General features: G+C 52.5%; 1 protein-coding gene across 1 annotated transcript; it reads left to right on the top strand.

The window, feature by feature from the left end:
* The first annotated feature begins 1,592 nt into the window (after positions 1-1,592).
* Positions 1,593-19,538, top strand: GABRP (gamma-aminobutyric acid type A receptor subunit pi). Its single transcript, XM_037127912.2, has 10 exons — positions 1,593-1,706; positions 4,534-4,625; positions 5,036-5,154; positions 9,206-9,273; positions 10,049-10,266; positions 12,338-12,420; positions 15,391-15,528; positions 16,011-16,163; positions 16,654-16,841; positions 17,575-19,538. Exons 2-10 carry the CDS (start codon positions 4,573-4,575, stop codon positions 17,875-17,877), a joined length of 1,323 nt encoding a protein of 440 aa, XP_036983807.2. The 5' UTR covers positions 1,593-1,706; positions 4,534-4,572; the 3' UTR covers positions 17,878-19,538.
* Positions 19,539-21,152: the final 1,614 nt, after the last annotated feature.

Raw genomic sequence — 21,152 nt, 5'->3', positions numbered from 1 at the left:
ATCTCACTTGTCGTTCCTGAATTCTTGCACTAACACCGTGAGAAATCATCACTGCCATTTGTCAGACGGGGAAACTGTGGCCCAGAGAAGTTAAGGAACTTGCCCAAAGCCGTCCCTCCAGGTGGCCTGTGTTCTTGCATCTAAGTCTCAGTGTTCCTGAGTCAGAAGGAACCCCCCAGACGCTCCCACCTCCCAGCTCTGAAGTGCATCTGTTTCTTTCAAGCCTTTGTTTTATGTGGCAACATCTCAGAAATCCAGAGAAACCCCCCTAACCACTCCCCATTCACTGAAAACCTGCAGCCCGCTCCTTGGCCCGTCCTGTTCTGCCACCTTGCAGGCACCCAGGTGAAGGTGCGGCCCTTCAGGAGAAATCAAAGAGCTTTCTCTCAGAGCCTACTCCCCCAAACCAGACGGAAATGTCTGCAAGGCTGGCCCGGCTCCAGGGGCTCACCAAAGAAACCAGCACGGAGCCAAAGGCTTCTCTGGGGTGTTCTGCACCCTCTCACCTCCTTCCACTTTCTGCAGCGCCTCTCTCTCCCTCCACTTCTCTCCTGTCTTGTCTTTCCACTTCCCCCTCCCAGACCCATGGGTGGGGGGGAGGGTTCTGGGCAGGAGCTTCCATGTCAGGAGGATGGAAGGCATCTCACTGGGGGCCTCAGCTCCCAGGCCCCTCCCCTGGCCTCCCTCCCCAGCTCCCAGCTCTGGCAGGTGCAAAGCCAGGCCATCACCAGGTCGTTCCGGTGCCTTCCCATGGGGCTGGAGCCAGGAGCACTTTTCGGGCCACTGCCTGTGGGGAGAGGAAGGCCAGGGCTGGGCGGGCACCGTGGAAGCAGGTCTCTTAGGAGGTTGGGCTGGCCATGGGGAGCAGGAGCTCCCGGGGGGACTTTCGGGGGGGACTGAGGACTCCTCTGTGGGAGGGTGGACTGGGGAAGGAGCAGAGATCTAGAAAGGTAGCCCAGCCTCTCCCAGCGTCTGCCCTGGCTCGTCCGCTCAGCCTCTGTCCTCCACCCCTTGGCCCCCATGGCTCCGTTTGGGACTTCCCAGCCGGAAAGCCTGTGTCCCTGGCGTCTGCAAGTCTCTCTTTGCATAGACTAGGCTTCTGTCGGTCCCCCAAATGCTCTTACAACAAACAGCCAGGAATTAGAATTTTAGAAATGGCGACGTTCTATCTTATAGACAGGAAGCTGGGGACGAGAGCTGCAAACTGGCTTGCCCAAGGTCCTATATACTACTAACACCCCTCCCATTATTATATCAGTATAGAGTCCTCCACATTCAGCCAACCTGAGACTCTTCCAGGCGGGGTGAGTGGGACATGCACTTTATTGACTTTCATGGGTCTTTGATCTCGCGAGTCTTTTCTGTGGTCTGGGAACACAGCTGACACACAGCTCAGAATCAAACCCCTGGCAGGCAGCAGTGTAACAGGAGCTGGGCCCTTCCCACAGACAGCCAGGGTGGGCTCAGAGCTCCACCCGGGGGAGGGACTGTAGGAGGCTCCACCCACCTGTCTGCCCAGCTGGAGCTGCAGCTCAGTGTTTCCCACAGAGAGGGCCACTCCACCAGCGAGTGGCTGTGTGCCGGCATCCAAGAGGTGAGGGCCGAGGATGGGGAGTATCTCGGGGACCCAGAAGACCGTGCCCTGCCTGAAAGCTCGGCCTGAAGGCCTGAAGGACCTGCCCTAACGCGGCTTTGGCAGCTGCCTGGTACGGGAACTGCTGGGCCCCCTGATGCTTGCAGGGAGCAGAGGGGAGGGGGTGGGGCCTGGAATGTGCCTGAGCACTTACTGGGGGCTCACCTTTGTCTGAAGGCCTGCCGAGGGCTATCCCCTTTACAGCGGAGGGAGCTAAACCCCGGGAGAAGTCATACAATGTCAGAGCAAGTGGCTGAGCCTAGATTCAAGCTGCTCCTGGCGGACACTGGGGCCACAAGGGTCCCCCTCTGCTCTGCCAAGCAGAGCACTAACCACACGACTTGACTTCCTGTGAGTTTCTCAAGGAAGACTCACGGCCATAACAACTCTGCCCTTCTCAACCCGGTCCCGGCTTCACTCTTGCTTCCCCGCAGTGGTTCTCTCTCTGCTGCAGCGGCAAAGGATGGGGGGGCGGTGCCTGTGTAGAAAGCGGCCCGGCGGGCACAGTGTCTGTGTGCTGGGCATCGTGGGAACGGGAGTGGAAACCCACGCCTGCGGAAATTACCTCTGCTTCTGAGAGCCTGTCCAGAGAAAGGTGCCAGCAGCCACTGAGGAGGTAACTCTGGCCCTGTTCTTTCTGAGAGTTCACCCCCTGGGTGGCAGCCCGCAGGTGTCCTAGCAGGAGCCTGCGCTTCGGGTCCGCACGGTCACAGTGGGACCCCTGAAGTCCCCATGGAAGATGCACAAGGGAGAGGAGAATGAAAACTAAAGTGTCCTGATTGCTGTCTCTCCCCATTTGTCAGGTGGGAAAACTGAGGCGCCGAGAGATTGAATGTCCAGAGCTCTGCTCCGGTGACGCTTTGTTCAGCAGGGGAGCTCGTGGAGACTTTGGGAGGAGTGGATGGGGGAGGGCATGGGCATCCCTCCACGGACCCCCTTGGGATGCTGGGACGGGGGAGAGAGGCAGGGATGGGGGACGTGGACTAAAGGGAGCAGGTTGGGGTGTGGTCACTGGGGGACTGATAGCGTTTTGTCTATCGCTGGTATTTCCGATGAGTGAGAAGAGCTGGGGCAGAGAAACGTGGCGGAGTGCGGGATTATCCAAGTAAGAAATCCAAACACAACTCGGTCTTCATAAAGAAGACGTGTGCTGCGTAGGTGCAGGCGCGCTGACCTTCGGAAATGCCTTGCAGCGTGACAAAGACAGCCAGGCATGTAGGAACTGACATGGGACTGTGTCACCGATGCTGGGAGACAGCCTGCGGCCTGGTGCCCCGGTGGAAAGTGCGGGGGTTGTCTCTCTGGGGTCAGCTCCGCCCCTCACCTCCTTTGCTGCCTGGGGCTCTGTGTATCCTCTCTGAGCCTCAGCTTTCTCCTTGGAGAGTGAAGGGAATGGCGGTAATACTCCCAAGAGTTGTCGTGGGGGTTCGAGAGAGATTCTTCACACAGTGCAAGCCTGCATTAAGTATTTTTCAATGTTTGCCTCTTATTAAGGCAAAACATAAATAACACAAATGCATGCTTCCACCCCACTTTTACTTTTTAATTTTTCTTCATATGAAGATTTGCATATGCATAAATATACAGGTGTATGCATGATAAAGAGCTGTCAACAGCGGTTATCTCTTGGAGGCACGAGACTGGACAGAAGTGAGGGAAGGATTCTCACTTTTGTAACAGACTTAAATTTTTAGAGAAGTTTTAGGTACACAGCAGCGGGGACCCTCATGGAAGCCAACCTTCCTCATTCTCACTTGTTCAATCTATGGACTCATGGAGGCTTACTGTTTTTTTTTAAAGATGTTATTTATTTTTTTAAAGAGATAGGGGAAAGGGAGAGAGAGAGAGAGAGAGAGAGACATCGACGTGTGAAAGATACAATTGATCAGTTGCCTCTCATGCGCCCCCTACTGGGGACCTGGCCTGCAACCCAGGCATGTGCCCTGACTGGGAATCAAACCAGTGACCCTTTGGTTCACAGGCTGGTGCTCAGTCCCCTGAGCCATACCAGCCAGGGCTGGAAACTTACACTCTTAACTTTATACATTTCTATCTGGTTTTCACTTCTTCAATGACCATGTATTTTTTTAAGTAAAATAATACTAGTTAATGAATGGCTGGATCATATCCGGTGCCCCAAGAATGACTAGATTCTAGAGAGTGGCCTGCTTGGGTACAGCCAGAGCCCTGCCTAACCACGCCCACTCTGCTGTCACCAGCATGGCCATGACTCGTCACAGGCTGCCTGCTGCTCTCTCGGAGGGACACCTGGCCGCAGGTCCCACAGCCGGAGAGGCCACGCCTACCCTGATGGTGCTGGCCACACACGGTGCTCAGTGCTCACCACACCAGCCGAATGGCTTTGGAGCATCCCAGGGGCAGGCCTGGGAGGTGGGAAAGTGGCCGTGGCCTTGGACCACAAAGGAGGCAGCCAGCCTGAATCCAAAGTTTCCTGACGTTCACCATCACAGTGACCTTCCCATGAGCCTCTGTTTCCTCCGGGCGACACAGGCAGATATTTGGAGTTTGGGTCCAGACCACCTGGCACAGTCAGGGTTGGTGTGTAGTTTGGGGTGTCCTTCCTGGTGAAGTCAGGACAAGGACAGAGTAAGGTCGCTCTTGGGGCTAAGGACAGGATGGACCCGCTGCGGTTCTGGTGCTGGCGAGCCTCCCTCCAGCCTTCGCTTGGGTTGGATTTAAAACATGACCCTCTAAAAGGACCCTTTAAAAGCGAAGTCATTCTGGGAAGGCGCGCGGGAAGCAGGCGCCATAGCTGAAACACGTGGACAGAGGCCGCTCCGCACACGCAATGGGAAAATGCCGCCACGGACAGTTCACAGGCCGAGAGGAGGCGAGCCTTTCGGGCCGTCCGCCTCCCAGCTGCCCACCTGTTTTCCCAGGCGGTTCCTCTCCGGTGCCCGGCACAGCGGCTGCTCATCATGAGACACAGTCTCCCCTTGACCTTCGTGTGTCTGAGTCTCTTCACTGGAAGGTGAGCCTCGCTTCCCCATGGTGGCCTTGGTCTGAGTTGCTTTGCGTCTGCACACACATATGTGGTGGGAGAGGGGGTGGCCTTCCTGCTCCCCAGCGTGTCACCTCCCTGACACACCAGGACAGTGCAGTGTTCTGCCGTTGGCTCTGTCTGGGGGACTCACGCTCCCCAAATGGCCGTGAGTGGCCAAACCCCTTCTGATTCGGGGGCAGATGCTCGGAGGGTTCCCAGATGATCACGATGTGGCAAATGGGTGATCAGATGGAGTGGGACGGGGACCTGTCCATCCAGCAGCTGGAAAGGAGAGGTCTCTCTTTGGGAAAGTCACTGTGGGGGCAAAGCCCGTGTTTGTGTGCACACGCGATTCACGCACGGACAAGCATGTGCGGACAAGCTGCTTTCTTTTCCAGGCTGTGTGCCCGGGGCAGTCGGTTCAACGTGGAAGTCAGCAGAAGTGACAAGCTCTCCCTGCCTGGGTTTGAAAACCTCACTGTGGGCTATAACAAATTTCTCCGGCCCAATTTCGGCGGTAGGTCCTTTTTTTTTATTTTTTTTATTTTTTGTCCAGGACATCAGTTCACAGGGCAGGAGCAGAGGAAGCTTCGGGAGGGTTGGCTGGTCCTTCTTTCCGACCGGCAGCCTGTTAAGGATTGGCAGTGATGGATGAGGGCCGCTCACGCCCCTTGGAGAAGGCACTTTGACTCCCTGCCTGCAGATTAAAGAAAGTCTCCTCCCCACCGGGGTTTCCTGGAGCCGCCCAGAAACCTCACACGCGGCCTTCCTTCTGCCCCCAATTCCAGTGCCATTATTCACAGGACGTGCTGTCTCTCCTCTCCCCGGGCCTGTCCTGCCTGGTCTTCCTGCCTTCACCCTCCCCCCTCAGGGCTGACCTCCACTCTGCCACCTGGATCACGTGCTGGGTCCTTTGCCTGCTCGGAACACCTGCCGGTGTCCCAGCATCATCAGCGTAGAGCCCCGAGCCCTTTGCGTGGCCCGCCAGGCCCTTCCCAGCCCAGCCTCTGCCTGTCTCCCAGTCTTAGTCCACCCCCTGTGCCCTCCGCACAAGTGTGCCCCGCATGCTCCCTGACCTCCTTGACCTCCCTGGCCTCCATGGCTTTTGCGGAGGTCACTTATCTGGCAAGAAAGGCTTCTTCCAACTCGACTCCCTGGTGAAATGCCGATTTTCTTCCAGGTCTCAGGGCAAAGGCTTCCTCCTCCGAGAAGCCATCCCAGATTCCTCCCCTTTCTTCACACTCCATTTTGAACGGACCTCCCAACCCTAGCCGTTTCCTGGTGGAACTGTCAGGGTTGCCGGTTTGATGTGGGTCTCGGCTCTAGGCTGCAGCCCCCGGGAGAGTCTTGCTTTATCTACCTCACTCACACCAGCAGCAGCTCGGTGCTTGACATATAGGAAGTTATTAATATTTGTTGAAAGAATGAGGCCAGAAGGGAGGGCATGAGACCAACCACACACCTCTGTGCAGGTCTCAGGCCCTACTTACAAACTGCGAGATTGAACCAAGGTGGTCTCCGATGCCCCATCGCACAGGGCAGGAGGTAGTGGAAAGAGCCTTGGACTTGATCAAAGCTGAGTTCGGCCCCTGGTTCTCCTGCTTGGCAAACACCTTAGCTTCCTGAGCCTCGGTTTTCCTTTCCGGAACACGGGGACGTGTCCCCCAACCCCCACATTCCCCCTCACAGGGAGGACAGAGTGCAGGGAAGCGTGTCCACGTGAAGCGTGGTCCCTGCCAGGTCATCCGGGCGCAGTCTGTTTTAACCACTGTTCCTTCCTGCTCCTCCCGGCAGGGGCTAAAACCCCCTGGTCAGGCCTAGGAGGGTGGGTTAGACCAGGTCCCCTGAGCAGCAGACTGAGAGGGGACCACCTGTCCAAGACATTCATTTGGGCAATGCAGATGAGAAATATGGGGCAGGAAAGGGGGGAGCTGGCGAACTGTCAGATTGTCCCACGGGGCTAACCCCGGGTGGGGGTGTCTTAGCGGTGGAGCTCCCAGTGTGCCCGGAGAGGCTCCCTGGGAGTCTGGGAGCCGAGATTCCCATCAGAGGGGTCTCCCACCCCTGGGCCTCCCAGGATGGGCCTGCCTCGGCCCCTTAGTCACAAATGTGGCTGTGATTTCAGAGCACAGCCGCTGGGGCCTTTGGCCAGTCACACCTCCATCAGTAAGAGGTCTGAAGAGCATTGTTCACGGCCACACCGTCAGGATTTGAGGTCCTTACCTTAAGGGACCGGGGTGGGGGGTGCTTCGACCTCCCCTGGTCTTCCCAGGCCCAGCTGAACACTAACAACAGGTGTGTGAGTCTGCGCACCCTGGGTGGTCCCCCCATCAACATCTCTGCCTCCCAAAGTTAGGCTGGGATGGGACACTGTCCGTCTTGCTGCCTGCTCACTGGTCAGCAAAATGCAGAGACCTTGGATAAGGGGCTCATTCTAGACCTAGAGTGGACCCAAGGGGACATGAGGCCTGATCCCCCTAGGGTGAAAATGGGGTAAGGGGACCTTGGTCCCAAAGCACAAACCCGCAGCCCCCTTTTTGGTGCCTTTTGGCACTTTGACTCCTAAGGGAGCCTACATTCACAGGGCTGCCGCGGGGCCCATGGAGGGGTCGTTGCTCTCTGCACCGTCTCTCCACCCAGGTTCTAGAACCCCAGGGTCCTTAAGAGACAAGACCTCCATGGGGTGTTTTCGGGACTGAGCTAGACTGGCGGAGTTAGCAGCACACCCTGGTGAACTGGTCCAGGAAGCGGCTCTGACCTCTTTCCTGGGAGAAAGCCGCCCTCTGGTGGCGCAGCGCACTTTTGTAAGTCAAGGGGAAGACAGAGCGAGCTCTGGCCCACAAAACTACCAGCTGAGGTCCGGCTTGGATGGAACCACGTGGAAACAAAGTAAACAGACACACAGTGTGGCCGGAATTATGTTTTTCACACTCCACATGCCTCGGGGAAAGCAACTCAACTGACCCACGGCTCGCCGGGTTCCGGGCACTTAAAACAGTGTAAGCTTCCTGGCCTATTTCTTCCTGGTAGGCACTAGGAGCTCCGTTTTGCAGGTGAGATGCTGTAGCACAGAGAGGGTTAGCAATTTGCTCAAGGTCACACGGTTATAAAGTGGCTGGCGTGGGATCCAAACATTAGGACTTCAACCTTCTCTTTTCGGTGCTGCACCCTGCTGCCCTGAAGATAGATGGCCCTCAATGCGTCACACTCCAGTGGCACCTCCCCGGGTCTGTCCCCAAAGATTTCCCTTTCTCTACCAAGTATTAACAACAAGCATTAACGTCATTATTTTTCCATTGCATTGGTTCTGAAATTCCATTTCCAAATCCCTACCTGTTTTCTATGGCTTGGGAATCCTTCAATGAATAATTAGGTCGCTTTGTATGAATCTCACCGATTAGATGTTTTTAAAGCTTCCTTGGAATCCCGCCTCTCCTGTTCCCCGTAAATGTATCGTCACGGTCCCCCGAGGCACCGTATTATGTATTGCAAGTGAATGCTACTGCGTCTACTAACCTGGTCCGTGAACTTGGTCCTCTTCCAGAATTAGCTAGGATTACGGAAGGGGGTGGGCAGGCAAGGGAAGTGCTATTTACTGAGGGGCTGTTATACGTGACAGATGCCATGCCCAGCCAGGCAGCCACTGGGATGTGTATTTCCTCTAGTCCCCTCCTTGCAAAGCAGCCATCACCACCTCATCTCACTGAACCCTCTCCTGTGACCCAGGGTGTCCTTGGCCTTGCCCCTACTTACAGGTGAGAACAGTGCAGTTCTGACCACTTTGGTAACTTTCCCCAGGTCACCAAAGCTGAGACCAGAGTCACATCCTTCTGACTCCCGGGCTTCCCGTCCACATTCCCGTCTGGGGAAACTTCGCTGGGCTGGCCGGGCCTGGCTTTCTCGGAGCCTCATCGGTCTCCAGAGCTGGGCCTGGCCCTCCCGGGAGGTGGCCTGTCTGCTGAAACTCCAGAATTGAGGCCCGACAGCTACAGGGCAGCCCGAGTTGGGGGGGGGGGGGGGGGGGGGCTCTGGAGTTCTGAATAGCTTAGGTCTCCTGAAGAGTCACAGGTCCGGGAGAGCTCAGCCGTGAGCATCTGGAATGCCATCTTATGGTAAATTTACTTGGCTGAGGGGGGAATGATACCCATGCACAAACTCCCAAATCTCAATTACATTTCTAAATAATTAGTCTTCTACCAACAGGATAGGAAAAGCCCTCCAGATATGAAGAGGGAAACACCATTATACCCTTTAACATACACACGCCCGAATGTAGTGTGGTCTCTTATTAAGCTAACTATGTAGTTGTGCCCTTTTTTCATACAAAAGAGAGGCCCAGTCCACGTGATGTTTCCTCCTGAGAGGGGGAGGGTAGAAATTAAAATCGTACTTTAGATACTTCTAGAGCGTTTAAAATTTCCCATCAGGTAAGTGTTATTTTGCATCTTTGTGTGTGTGTGTGTGTGTGTGTGTGTGTGTGTGTGTGTGTGTGTGTAAGTGCTAATGAGAGACTAGGAAACCTCGTTGGTGTTGCTGTATCAGCCTTTCTGGTTTTCCTTCAATTTTAGGAGACCCGGTTCAGGTAGCCCTGACTCTGGACATTGCAAGTATTTCTAGCATTTCGGAGAGTAACATGGTAAGCGTGGCCCCTGCACCTGCCACCTGCCGGGTCCCTCACCTTGTGTTTTATGGGGACACGGAAACAGAACGGGCTCACAGCCCTCCTGCTCTCGGAGTGGCAGAAGGTGGTGGGGACCTAACCAAAAACTCAAGACACTAGAAGATTCTTATAAAATAGACTCAAGGCGTATCGGGAAGAAAATGGATTCAAAGGCCAGAAGGGGACAAAATGAGGGGGCGAAGTGGGGACATTTAGTGAGGGTTAAAAACCAGGGAAAAGAATGAACTTGTTGTGGAGAAGCCAGAATAGCACACAGTTCCTCACAGAGCCAGAGACAAGCTGGCGAAAACCAGCAGTCACATAACTGCTTCCCACCAGCCTGTCACTTAAGAGAACATGCTAAGAGCGAGTTGACACTTGACGGCAGCTCACCAAGGGGCCCCACTGTGCATCCAGGTGAAACCCAAGACCACCGAAGCACTTAACTCACGAAAACCTTCGATAATTTGCTGGGGGCCTTTGCGACCCCGAGCAAGTAAGTTAAGGTCCTGAACATGCACCTGCAGGCTTCCCTTCTGCCAGTGGGAGTTATTATCTAGAATTAATAAGGTGCTTTGTTCACATGGGGCTCCAGACCATCCCCCCAAGACAGACTTTATTCACCGGGGTGCCTACTACAGTGGACTTGCGTACTTGACCTCCCTGGAGGTGGGGAGGGACATCAGACTCGACCCCTTCCGATTTCGGAGTCTCTCTTGTCACCTGTTTCTCTCCCTGGCTGCCCCACCAGGACTACACGGCCACCATATACCTCAGACAGCGCTGGACAGACCAGCGGCTGGTCTTCGAAGGCAACAAGAGCGTCACCCTGGACGCGCGCCTGGTGGAGTTCCTCTGGGTGCCGGACACTTACATTGTGGAGTCCAAGACGTCCTTCCTCCACGAGGTCACTGTGGGAAACCGGCTCATCCGCCTCTTCTCCAACGGCACGGTCCTGTACGCACTCAGGTGAGCGGGCACCTGCGACCCCAGGCTGGGAGGCCAAACAGGTGGACGGAGAGGCAGAGGTTCTCACGAGCGCTCCAGTAGCCACGCCGAGGTCCCCCTTCCCACGCTCCTGCCTCCTCCCATCCTTGTCCCTGCCTCCTCCCATCCTTGTCCCTGCCTCCTCCCATCCTTGTCCCCGTGCCAGAAGGGCCCGCCCTCCGTTCAGTTTGGCTCAACAACATCTGCAGCAGGACTGTTCTGTGCCAGGCCCTGTGTGGCCACGGAGGACACAGAGGGAGGAAGACATTGTCCCGACTCAGACACAGGAGCACAGGAAGTCCAGGGTGCGGGGCCCCAAGCTGGGGGTGTAGGTGAGGAGTTTGGGGTGATGTGAGAAGATACTTTCACGGGACTCTCTGCTGACTTCTAAAGAGCAAAGAGGTCAGCAAGGGAAGAAGGTGGGGAACAGCAGGGGCCCACAGAGATGGCCATACCAGGACCTTCCCTTTCCTGGGGCTCATGGGGCTGGGGTAGCCCCAGAAAGCATCTCGACTTGCCCCAGTCATTTTTGTACAGAGAGTCAAAGCGCAGGGCCTCGGCCGCCTGCAGCCACGGGCTTCCCTTTTGCCCCTTCCCCAAATCCCTGAGGCCAGACGATCCTCCAGTTGTTCCTTGAGGCTCCAGTGGACAGGAGCAGCAAAGGTGCTTCGTAGTGCCACACAAGAGGCAACCCACGGGGGAAGCGGCGGGGGCTGGGGGGGGCATTCATCTCTGCCTGTGCAAACTGAACACTCCCAGAGGCCTGGGGAGAAAGCCAGGAGCCAGGCACTCCTGGGGCTAATCTTTAATCCCAAATAAGAGGCGGAAGCTGTCAGACAAAGACCGAGTTAACCCAAGAAGTGGATTCCTGGGTTAGTGATCCGATCCTCCTCTGCTGCACTGAATTTTGCAAAAATCAGCCAAAACCCCGACTCCTCTTTCAAGGAGCCTAATGAGAGCTCTCCCTGGACCCCAACTCCCATCCGCGCTGACGTCCCCCTTCCCCGTGTTCCCACAGATGTGTGTGCATGTGCGGGTGTGTGCGCATGTCTGTCCATGTCGTGGCACATAACACATCTGCCATGTATGAGGCTTACAAAAATGGGTGGTGGTCGACAGTCTGGCTCTAGAGTCAGACAGATTTGGGGGCAAGTCCCTGATCGGTCCCTTTCCTGCAGCCTTAAGGCAAGTTACTGGACTCTCTGAGCCTCAGTTTCCTCAGCAGCAGCAGGAGAATAATAAGGGGTCCAACCTCATAAAGCCGTTGGAGAAACTCAGAGATGACGTGCACGAAGCAGCGAACCTAGGACCTGGCTCGCTGTCGGTCAGTGGTTATTCTCTCTCTCCCTTAAAGGAGCGGGCACCAGGCCCCCATCATTTCCACTTTCCCAAGCGCCCAGCACACTGCTTAATCAATAAATGTGCTTCATAAAAGTGTGTGACACTGAGGAAAAAGGAAGAGCAAGGTCTGCCCATTGAAGTCTCTGCCGTGAGGGTTTAGCTGATGCTTAATGGAACATCTCTGGATGTTGGTCCCTTGTAGCCACAGGCCTGGTGCTCTTTAGTGACCTCCACTTCCTCTACGTGCTGATCCCCCGGAGGCAGGGGCCTGGGGAGCTGTTCAGTCTCCTACCCGGGCTCCAGCCCCCGCTCTGCCACCGAGAGCCGGGCGAGCCTAAGGCAACCCCTGCACCTGCTGTCAATGGTGAGGGTAGTGACAGTGATCTCCATTCTGGCCCCTCACGGTTTGCCATGAGAACTGTAACAATTGGATACAAAAGCACCTCAGACAAGCCGTTGAGTGATTCTGTTCTGCGATACTGTCGGAAGTTTGCCTCTGAGCTGCCAACCTTCCAACTCCCTCCACTCCGGTTCCCAGACTTAACCGAGGGGCACAGGTGTTGCTTAGCACAGAAAACCTCAGGGACGCTTTGAACGCAGGTTCCAAGTCACACATTCACCGTAGGACCCAAGGTGAAAGTCCCCTTGGAGGGGCAGGCACACTTTCTGTGGCACCTTCCTAACACTTTTGAACCCATTCCTCCTTCCGCAGGATCACGACGACTGTCGCGTGCAACATGGACCTGTCTAAGTACCCCATGGACACCCAGACGTGCCAGCTGCAGCTGGAAAGCTGTGAGTACCCATCCCACGGGCCCCCGAGCCGATTGTCCCGAGTGACTCACACCTGCGGATTCACCAAGTGTGCGCTACGGGCGCATGGTGGTCTTTCTTTCCTTGGCGTCGATTACATCCGATTCGGCCCTTCTGACCGCACAGCCAGAGAGACTTAGAGACGCTCAGACAAAACTTCCAAAATGATGTCTTTGGGGCAAGACCGTTATGCATTGTCATAGAATATTTCCACTGAAGGCAGGACAAGCCAGCCGAGGAAATGGGGGGTCACTAGGACTGGGAGTGGGACCCAGAATCCGCTAAGGCGTGGACATAGCAGGAAGGGCACAGCAGAGATCAGAAGCTGGCAAACATACAAAGTGACCCCGGACGTCCATTCCACAGCTGCTCCCAACTTCTAAAAGAAAGGGCAGGATGGAGAGAAAGCTTTGCACCGTCCTGCCGGCAGGCAGGCAGGCCTCTGCACTGCAGTCTGGGGAGCTGCTCTCGGTGAGGAACGAGTGTTTGCCCCGTGCCAGCATGTGTCAGACGGCGTGGCTGAGTGATCACCAGCCTTCCCTAGTAAACTACTGGGAAATGCCCACCAAACTCAGGAACGTGGTCCCTGTGTCCCGGAAAACAGACCCACCGACCGGAGTCGTTGGGGAATCGAGGTGTGGCCTGTGCGAGGGAGAGAAGCTCCGGTCAGGCGCTGGGCACCAGTGGGCCCTTGAGCACACAAGTGGCCGACGTGTAAGAACACCACCGTTACAAGGCAACGGTAGTTTTTCAGAGGCAGTCATTTAATTAAAGACTCAGACAGGCAGATTAATTACCTTATTGATTAAATGCGTGCATAACCTTCTGGAAGCAATACAGCTGTTTGGGGGCAGGATGAACCTGGAGGTTATCAAGACTCGAGCTCATTTTCAGCCCCACATGGCAACAGTGATGGCCCTGCCCGCCTGGCTGTTCTCATCCCGAATCCCAGGAGTGAGATTCTCCTGGAAACTCCCGCACTCTGTCTGCACGAACACCATCCCTGGCGAGCAGGGGATGCTTTCGCTGCATGTTTATTAGCAGTTATTTGGGTACAGAAACCTCTCCAAGGGTTTCGTCCTGAACGCCTTCCCTGGAAAAGAACTGATACCATCCCACAAAGCAAACTCTCCAAGGAGAGGCTTGGATGACTCACTTTTATATATATATTATATATATTTTTCCCCTTTGGGCTCCTAGGAGTATTTGGGCAACAGACTTTAGGAAATTGGGGGTCGTTCTAAGGGAAAGTCCATTGAGAGTTTTTACCTGGAGACTCCCTCAGAGGTCATGGCTACTTCCCTGCCCTTGGATGGGAGTTCATTGCTTCTAGACAGTGGATACCGTCGCTAAGACAGCACAAAATGCTAGTCCCCGCTCTGGAACCCCATGGCCCATAGGCTGGGGGAAACACAGGCAATGTGGTTCCCTGTCTCAGATCCCAGGTACCGGCATCACGGGGCTGTCCCCGTCACTGGCTGTGTGACTCTGGGTGGGGAGAGCTGACATCTCTGTACCTCAGTTTCCCCAGGAGTAAAGTGGGAAAAACAATAGTATCTGACTCAAAGAATACTTTTTTAACAGCTTCCTTGGGGTATATTTACATACCAGAGATTCCCCCCTTCTTAAGAGTACAGTTTAAAGATGTGTAGTGAGTTTGCCGAATTGTGTGACCACTGCCACATGTTATTGTGAGAACATGTCCGTCGCCCACAGAGACCCCCTGCGCCCATTTACGGTCCCTTCCGCTGCCACCACCAGCCCCCAGGCGACCACCAATCTCCTTTCTGTCTCTGTGAATTTGCCTTTTTGGGATATTACATATAAACAGGATCAATACAATATGCGGCCTTTTGCATTTGGCTCCTTTCACTCACTTAGCATAATGCTTCTGAAGTCCATACATGTTAGCTCATGTACCAGTACCGTGTTCCTTTTTACTGCTTTATTTTTTGTTATTCCATAGAAAGAATACAAGCAGTACGAAGCCTCTGGCTCACTTCCGCCTTCATTTGAGCTCTGATGGGCAACACGGCTGTGGACATTCACGTGCAAACCTTTTGCTGGACACAATTTGATTTCTCATGGGCAGATACTTAGGAGTAGATGCTGGATCAAATTTTATACACACACACACACACGACCCATCCCAATTGCAGAAAATGGAAACAGTCAGCATGAGAAATCTAATCAATGATGTTATAGTAACTGTGTAGTGCCAAGCAAGCACTAGACTTATTGGGGGGAATCACTTCATAAGTTATATAAAGATCTAGCCACTACACTGTACCCCTGAAACTAAAATAGCACTGAATGTCAACTGTAACTGAAAAATTAAAAAAAAATTCAATGCAAGGAAATGAAGAAAAATAAGCATGTCTGCCTTGCAAGTGTGTGAGAACATTAGAGAACACGTATGTAAGAGATTTAATGTAAATATTTACTAAAAGGCAGCCCTTACTACCGTTACGAACTCTGTTGGTAAAACTGCTCTGAGATTTATCAGACATCCGTGCTTGTAGACATCCACGAAGTGGCTGGCTGCAGGGCTTTTGGGCTTTGTCTTTTCCGCCCTCACGGAAGTGGGAACAGACTGATTGTGAAGTCCCGGAAACACTTCCTAAGGGCATAGATTCTGTGTGTTCGCACATGTGTGTCTAATAAATATTTAAATAGTGAGAGAGGCCACTTCTGGAGGCTTACCACCTACCAGTATATGTAGCTTGCCCTGACCTGGTTCTCAGTCGAAGGCACACAGCCCCTCGCAGGCCGTCTCATTCTGAGCAGACACTGCAGGGACACTTGAGAGGCTGTGCCAAGTTTCACGTGGAATCAGCCCTGGACTTAGCGCCAGCAACACGGTGCTCCCGCTGTCTGTGCAGTGCAGCATGGTCCGGGCCCGCTCCACCTGCCCCCTCCTCGTGCTGACCGGGGCTCCGTTTCTCCCGCCAGGGGGCTATGACGGCAACGACGTGGAGTTCAGCTGGCTGCGCGGGAACGACTCCGTGCGCGGGCTGGAGAACCTGCGGCTGGCTCAGTACACCGTACAGCGTTATTTCACCCTGGTCACCAGAACGCAGCAGGAGACAGGTACCGGGCGGGACAGACTGCGCAAGTGCAAAACAGCTGGGTCAGAGAGACATTTCGTCTCCACTGACGTCCCCCTTTGGGGCCCAGGGGCCCCTCTGCAGTGTGGTGGGTGGTAGCATTTGGGCCTGGCACTCTTTCCTGCTCCACACCCAGAACTGGCATGGCTCCCAAGGGCTCCGCGTCTGGTGAGGGAGAGGACAAGGACACCGGCAGCTATGACACTGCAGGCAGAGTATGACGAAGGAAGGCATGGGGAGAGAGAGGATCGTGGGTGGGGGTCATCAGCACCCCCATAAGCCCCACTCTACACACCAGCATTTTCTTACGTAAAAACTACAATGTCAGCTCGTGATTAACTCGGTTTTGGTGAATAACAGATGACGTAATGTGACTAATGTGTGCAGCTAGATTAAACACCCCACGGGGAGACCGCTCTGCCCTGGAGGCTGGCATCATTTCCTACCTCTGGTTTGCCCTCTCAGGAAACTACACGCGATTGGTCTTGCAATTTGAGCTTCGGAGGAACGTCCTGTATTTCATTTTGGAAACCTACGTCCCTTCCACTTTCCTGGTGGTGCTGTCCTGGGTTTCCTTCTGGATCTCCCTCGACTCGGTCCCGGCCAGAACCTGCATTGGTGAGCAGCTCCCTCCGAAGACTGCTGAGAACTGGGTTACTGGGTCCTCCCCTCACCTCCTGTTCTTCTCCCAGTGTTTTCATTAATATTCACAGGGCAGTGCCAGGAGTTGGTGTCCTGAGAGATTCTTTCACAGAGAGAAAGAAAAAGACACAGAGAGACTGCTCTGGCTGTAGTGCGTTTTTAAACTTAGATTTTACGGTGACAGATAAGGGAATATTGAGACTAGATGGTCTGTTGTCAGTTACTTTGCATCCTGAACACCCCCGTCCAATGAGAAGACAGGGGGTGAAACATTTAGGAAACCCTAGCACTCATATCTGTACAAAATGGACCAATCACACCTGTTCCAGAGGGGCACGGATTTTTCAGAATGACCTAAGTTCCATTCCTGAGTCCTGTCCCCACCTTGCCAAGTCCCAAGTCTGCCGGCCGATGGTGGAAGGTTCACTGGCCCCTGACGTGGGAACACGGCCCAATGTTTTCCCAGGAGTGACCACGGTGTTGTCAATGACCACGCTGATGATCGGGTCCCGCACTTCTCTTCCCAACACCAACTGCTTCGTCAAGGCCATCGACGTGTACCTGGGCATCTGCTTCAGCTTCGTGTTCGGAGCCCTGCTGGAGTACGCAGTCGCCCACTACAGCTCCTTACAGCAGATGGCAGCCAAAGACAGGGTAAGAGTTTGGGGCCCTATGCTGGTCAGCAGAGGTGACCGGGACCTGGTCCCAGCCCCCAGGGTTCCCTTTGCTCCAGTGATCCTCATCCTGGTTCTGGTAGCAGCTTCTAGAAACCAGGATACCCCTCAAAAAACACTTTCCTTTTCACCAAATCCTGTGAGACAGTGATACGTTTAATTTTCCAGCAGAAAATAACCATGATATCCACATGCAACAGAAAATCACAACTACAAGAACAAGCATCCACAAAAACCCAATATTAAACCAAATGCGATCAGCTGCTTACAAGTTTCAGATGAATACACATTTACTATTTAATTCTTTTGTTGCACTGTTGTTTTCTTAAATTACACAAATCATGGTTCACTGGAAAATGTATGGAAAATCACATTGTGGTAAATTTCTGGATTCACGTGTTTTTCTGGAAATGAGGCTCAGCTCTCAGAATAATACTAATGGCCATTATCTATTAAGCACAGCTCTGTGTAGCTAGAGTGGGAGATGGTAGGTATTATTCTTACCCACTGTACAAGCCGATGACCAGGGGTCAGTGCCTCCAAACAGGACCACGGGACTGCCAACTCTGGCTAACCAGCCGATTTCTGACGCACTCAATGCCACTCTCTATCAAACCTAATTATGCAATATTTAGGCCTCACAGTATGTAAATACCCACTCAGTTATTTTGCTGAGTCAACCCTTTCAACTAACTGCCTTGTCTGTGAACCAGGAGATGCCAAAGGAAGTGGAAGAGGTCAATATCACTAACATCATCAACAGCTCCATCTCCAGCTTCAAACGGAAGATCAGCTTTGCCACCATTGAAATTTCGGGAGACAACGTTGACTACAGCAACTTGACTATGAAAACCAGTGACAAGTTCAAGCTGGTCTTCCGAGATAAGATGGGAAGGATTGTTGATTATTTCACCATTCAAAACCCCAGTAATGTTGATCGATATTCCAAACTACTATTTCCTTTGGTTTTTATGCTAGCCAACGTATTTTACTGGGCGTACTACATGTATTTTTAAGAGTCGGTTGAATAATTTGCGTGCCACAGGACTTCAATGGGACAAGATAATGATGTGAATGGTATTCAGGCCAAGTGTGTGCCCCAACCCAATGGTCCTATAAGTAACAAAAGCAACAATCAAGCATTTGTTCTCAGAGAATGGACCCCCAACCATTATTTAAGCTTGTAGGAGCCATAGATTTACAAAGTCTTGTACTAGAATTGTCCATCAAATTTTTTTTTTTAAATCTTTACAAAATCCATGCCCAGGGAGCCCAAGATTACAGACCTACCCAGGGCTGGCCAACTGCTTGGTGGCTCCCTGGTCTGCATTTATTACCTCACTTACAAAAAAAAACTGAGGAGGCCATTACAGGCCTTGAGTAACCCTCAAGGGACACAGGTTGCTTCTGAACTAATCATACACGCTATTTATTAAATCTCTGCAGTGCTTATAAAACACATTGGTCCTGTTTGAGGAGCGACATTTTCTAATTTTTGTTTTTGATTAAAATGAAATGTGGGCCCAAGTCCATGGACCAAGGTCACTGTATTAACTCAATACCAAGAGGAGTTTTTAATATAGTATTGAATACCACAACAGAATTGTCCCCAAATTCCAATAAGTGTTACCATTGAAAAGTCCAATGTAAGTGACGAAACGTTTCATGGGTCGATAATCTCACACATAAACCCCTGGTTTCTAAGACATAGAATGGCTTCCCCAAACTAAAAGGGTTCTGGGGCTTCATTCCCCGCTTGACAAGTCTTATCCTTTTACCAGTATCTGACACCAACTCTCAACATTGCTAGAGCCCTTACTCCATATCGGGGATGCACATGGAAGCTGTTGTATTCTTCACCTTAGTTCTGGGAGTGCTAGTGTGGAATGTTGCCGGGAAGACTGGCAGCATTGAGTCCATTTCTCTGCTCCTCTTTCCTAGCCGCAGGCCCCCTGCATCCTTCTGAGAAGAGCTTCGGTCCCCACGCTCTGATGACCAGGAGTGATGCTTATTAGTCAGTGACCTGCGTTTCCTGGGAACATGCAGCGTAGCACCAGCAAGCTTGGCTATGCCCAGAGCCCCAATCCCTCTAGCTGAGCTGCTCTGAGTGGCTTGGCCCTGTGTCCTGAACTTTCTGTGTGACAGGAGGACTTGTTACAGAACCTATGTTCAGGCTGCAGGTGAACCAGCCCCTCTCACCCTAAAATCAGAAGAACACATACACACCTCTCCTTGCCCCTTGGCCACACTCAGCCGGCAGCATCCTGAGTGGCCATTCGTGAGTGTTCTGTGATAGAGGCTTCTGGTTCAGTCTCAGCCATTGGAAGGAATCTTGCCATCTTTCATTCTTTAGCTTCCTTTTCTAATAAGTACAATGCCTTTTCCCTTCCTTTCAGAAAGAACCCACGGATTGGGCAGATTGTCTCTCTTCTACAATCCCCTGCACCACACATTCTCATCCTTTTTCCTTTTATGATATGTCTCACAATTTAGTTTCTGTGGGTTTGATGACCTGAGCTTTGAACAAAATGTTTCCAATGGGAATGGGGCTGCTAACAGGTGGAAGGTAGTTGTATGGTTCAATTGTATTTGTGGTATTTTAGAAAAGGTTTGAAGGGAGATGCCTTTCCTGAAACCCCATACAAGCATCATATGAAGAACATTGTAAATCCGTGAACCTGTGAAATAAATGTACCACATTAGCTACCCACCAAATCAAGTGGTCGTCTGTAGGAAAAGTGTTGTAACAGCCCGTTTGGAAAAAGTATACGTCGAAGAACACACTCAGTGGGCTCACACTCTTCCATACTCCTGTTCCCCCAACCCAGACAGTACAACACACACACACACATGCACCCCTAGATTATTCTACCAAGGCAGGTAACTGGTGGTCATGCAGACAGTCAATGGCCTTCTCACATCCCTGCCTCACAGTACGTGCCTTGCCGTGAGGCCGCCGGGCCCGGCGCTGCCGAAAGGCCCAGCTCTCCAATGTGCCGCTGACTCCCCTCCAAGCCTTTTTTATCGTTTTGAAATTCTCTTTTGTTTTTGTTGAATGAGATTTTTATAGTTTGAGGGTACACTTTGGGGGGAAAAAATTCTTGGATGTCGTATCTTTCTGAACTTGAAGTGAGCTACAACATTGGAGTTCTTGATAAAAACTAATATCTTCTATATCTTCCCAAGTATCCTACCTACCCAGATTGATCCAAGACTCACTTTATTCAAAACAGTTACTTCTAGGGTAAAAAAAAAAAAAATTTAAGCAAGGCTAAAGGATAATGACTACCAGGGTTCAAGAAGAGTTTTGTGCAAGGAACATGCTGTTCTTTCGTGCGCTTGAATAAGTGAACTGAATAAAAGTAAACAGATAAGTGAACTTAGAGAAAGTGTCGTTCTCAGAAGGAAGAAAATGTACAAGCAGAGTAATGAAGTGCAGTGGGTTAATGAAATACTGAGATACACTGCTCGTCTCCATCTGGAAATTTCCCACGCGCACACCAAGTCATCTCGGCCCTCTGATTTTGCCGTCCACGGTCCTGAGAACAGATGGTTCTACTCTGCCATGCAATCCTGGGAGGCCATGGGTGCAGGGAGACTTTCTGGGCTGCAGCAATCCAAGTGCAGAACTGCCTACCAGGTAGTGCTAACAAAAAAACAGATGCCTAAGGACATTCCCGGAGGCCCACAAGGTGGACTTCCAAACCTATGCTTTCTTTTTAGGGGGATTGGAAGGGAAGTCACATGACTTGCAGTTCTCAGTGACTTGGACGTGAAGTAGGCTTTGATCATCCCACCTCACAACTTGCAATTGTGCCTTTCTAGAAATGAGAGAAGAAACAACCCCATTTGGAAAACTGAAAAGGGGAACAGTACATAGAAGGTGAGTGAGCGGCTGGGTGTTGACCCAATGTCCCTGGGATCCCTGGGGACTTCTGCGTCTAGAAGCCAGTTATCTCTTCTTCTCTAAGCCCCGAGTAAAGCCAGGACCTAAATGGTCTTGGAAGGTCAGGTGGTCCATACCCCACACGCACGGCCTGCTTCCTATTTAAATTAAGGCATGAATTTGATTAAAATGCTCAAGGAATAGGATTTCAGGCTCCACCACCTGAATCTCCATTTTCATCTGGAGAGACAACCAGTACAGAGACTTGGTTGATATACTGTACAAAAAAAATAGTAAGCCCGAGCCTGCTGTCCTTCTGTTGGCAAGATGGCTTAGGTGGCATTGGAGAATTTGGACTTGGAGAAAAGTCCCATTATTTCCTACTCGACAAGAGTGGCTCACGGT

Source organism: Artibeus jamaicensis, unplaced genomic scaffold (assembly GCF_021234435.1).
Source record: "Artibeus jamaicensis isolate MK-2021 breed Jamaican fruit bat unplaced genomic scaffold, CSHL_Jam_final scaffold_3151, whole genome shotgun sequence".
Classification (NCBI taxonomy): Eukaryota; Metazoa; Chordata; class Mammalia; order Chiroptera; family Phyllostomidae; genus Artibeus; species Artibeus jamaicensis.
This window is presented reverse-complemented; position numbering and strand designations above follow the sequence as displayed.

Excerpts from the sequence above, each read along its gene's own strand:
- GABRP (XM_037127912.2), top strand. The coding sequence starts at position 4,573 with ATGAGACACAGTCTCCCCTTGACCTTCGTGTGTCTGAGTCTCTTCACT. Across the intron at positions 4,626-5,035 it reads CTGAGTCTCTTCACTGGAAG|GCTGTGTGCCCGGGGCAGTC; the intron begins GTGAGCCTCGCT and ends TTTCTTTTCCAG. Across the intron at positions 9,274-10,048 it reads GCATTTCGGAGAGTAACATG|GACTACACGGCCACCATATA; the intron begins GTAAGCGTGGCC and ends CTGCCCCACCAG.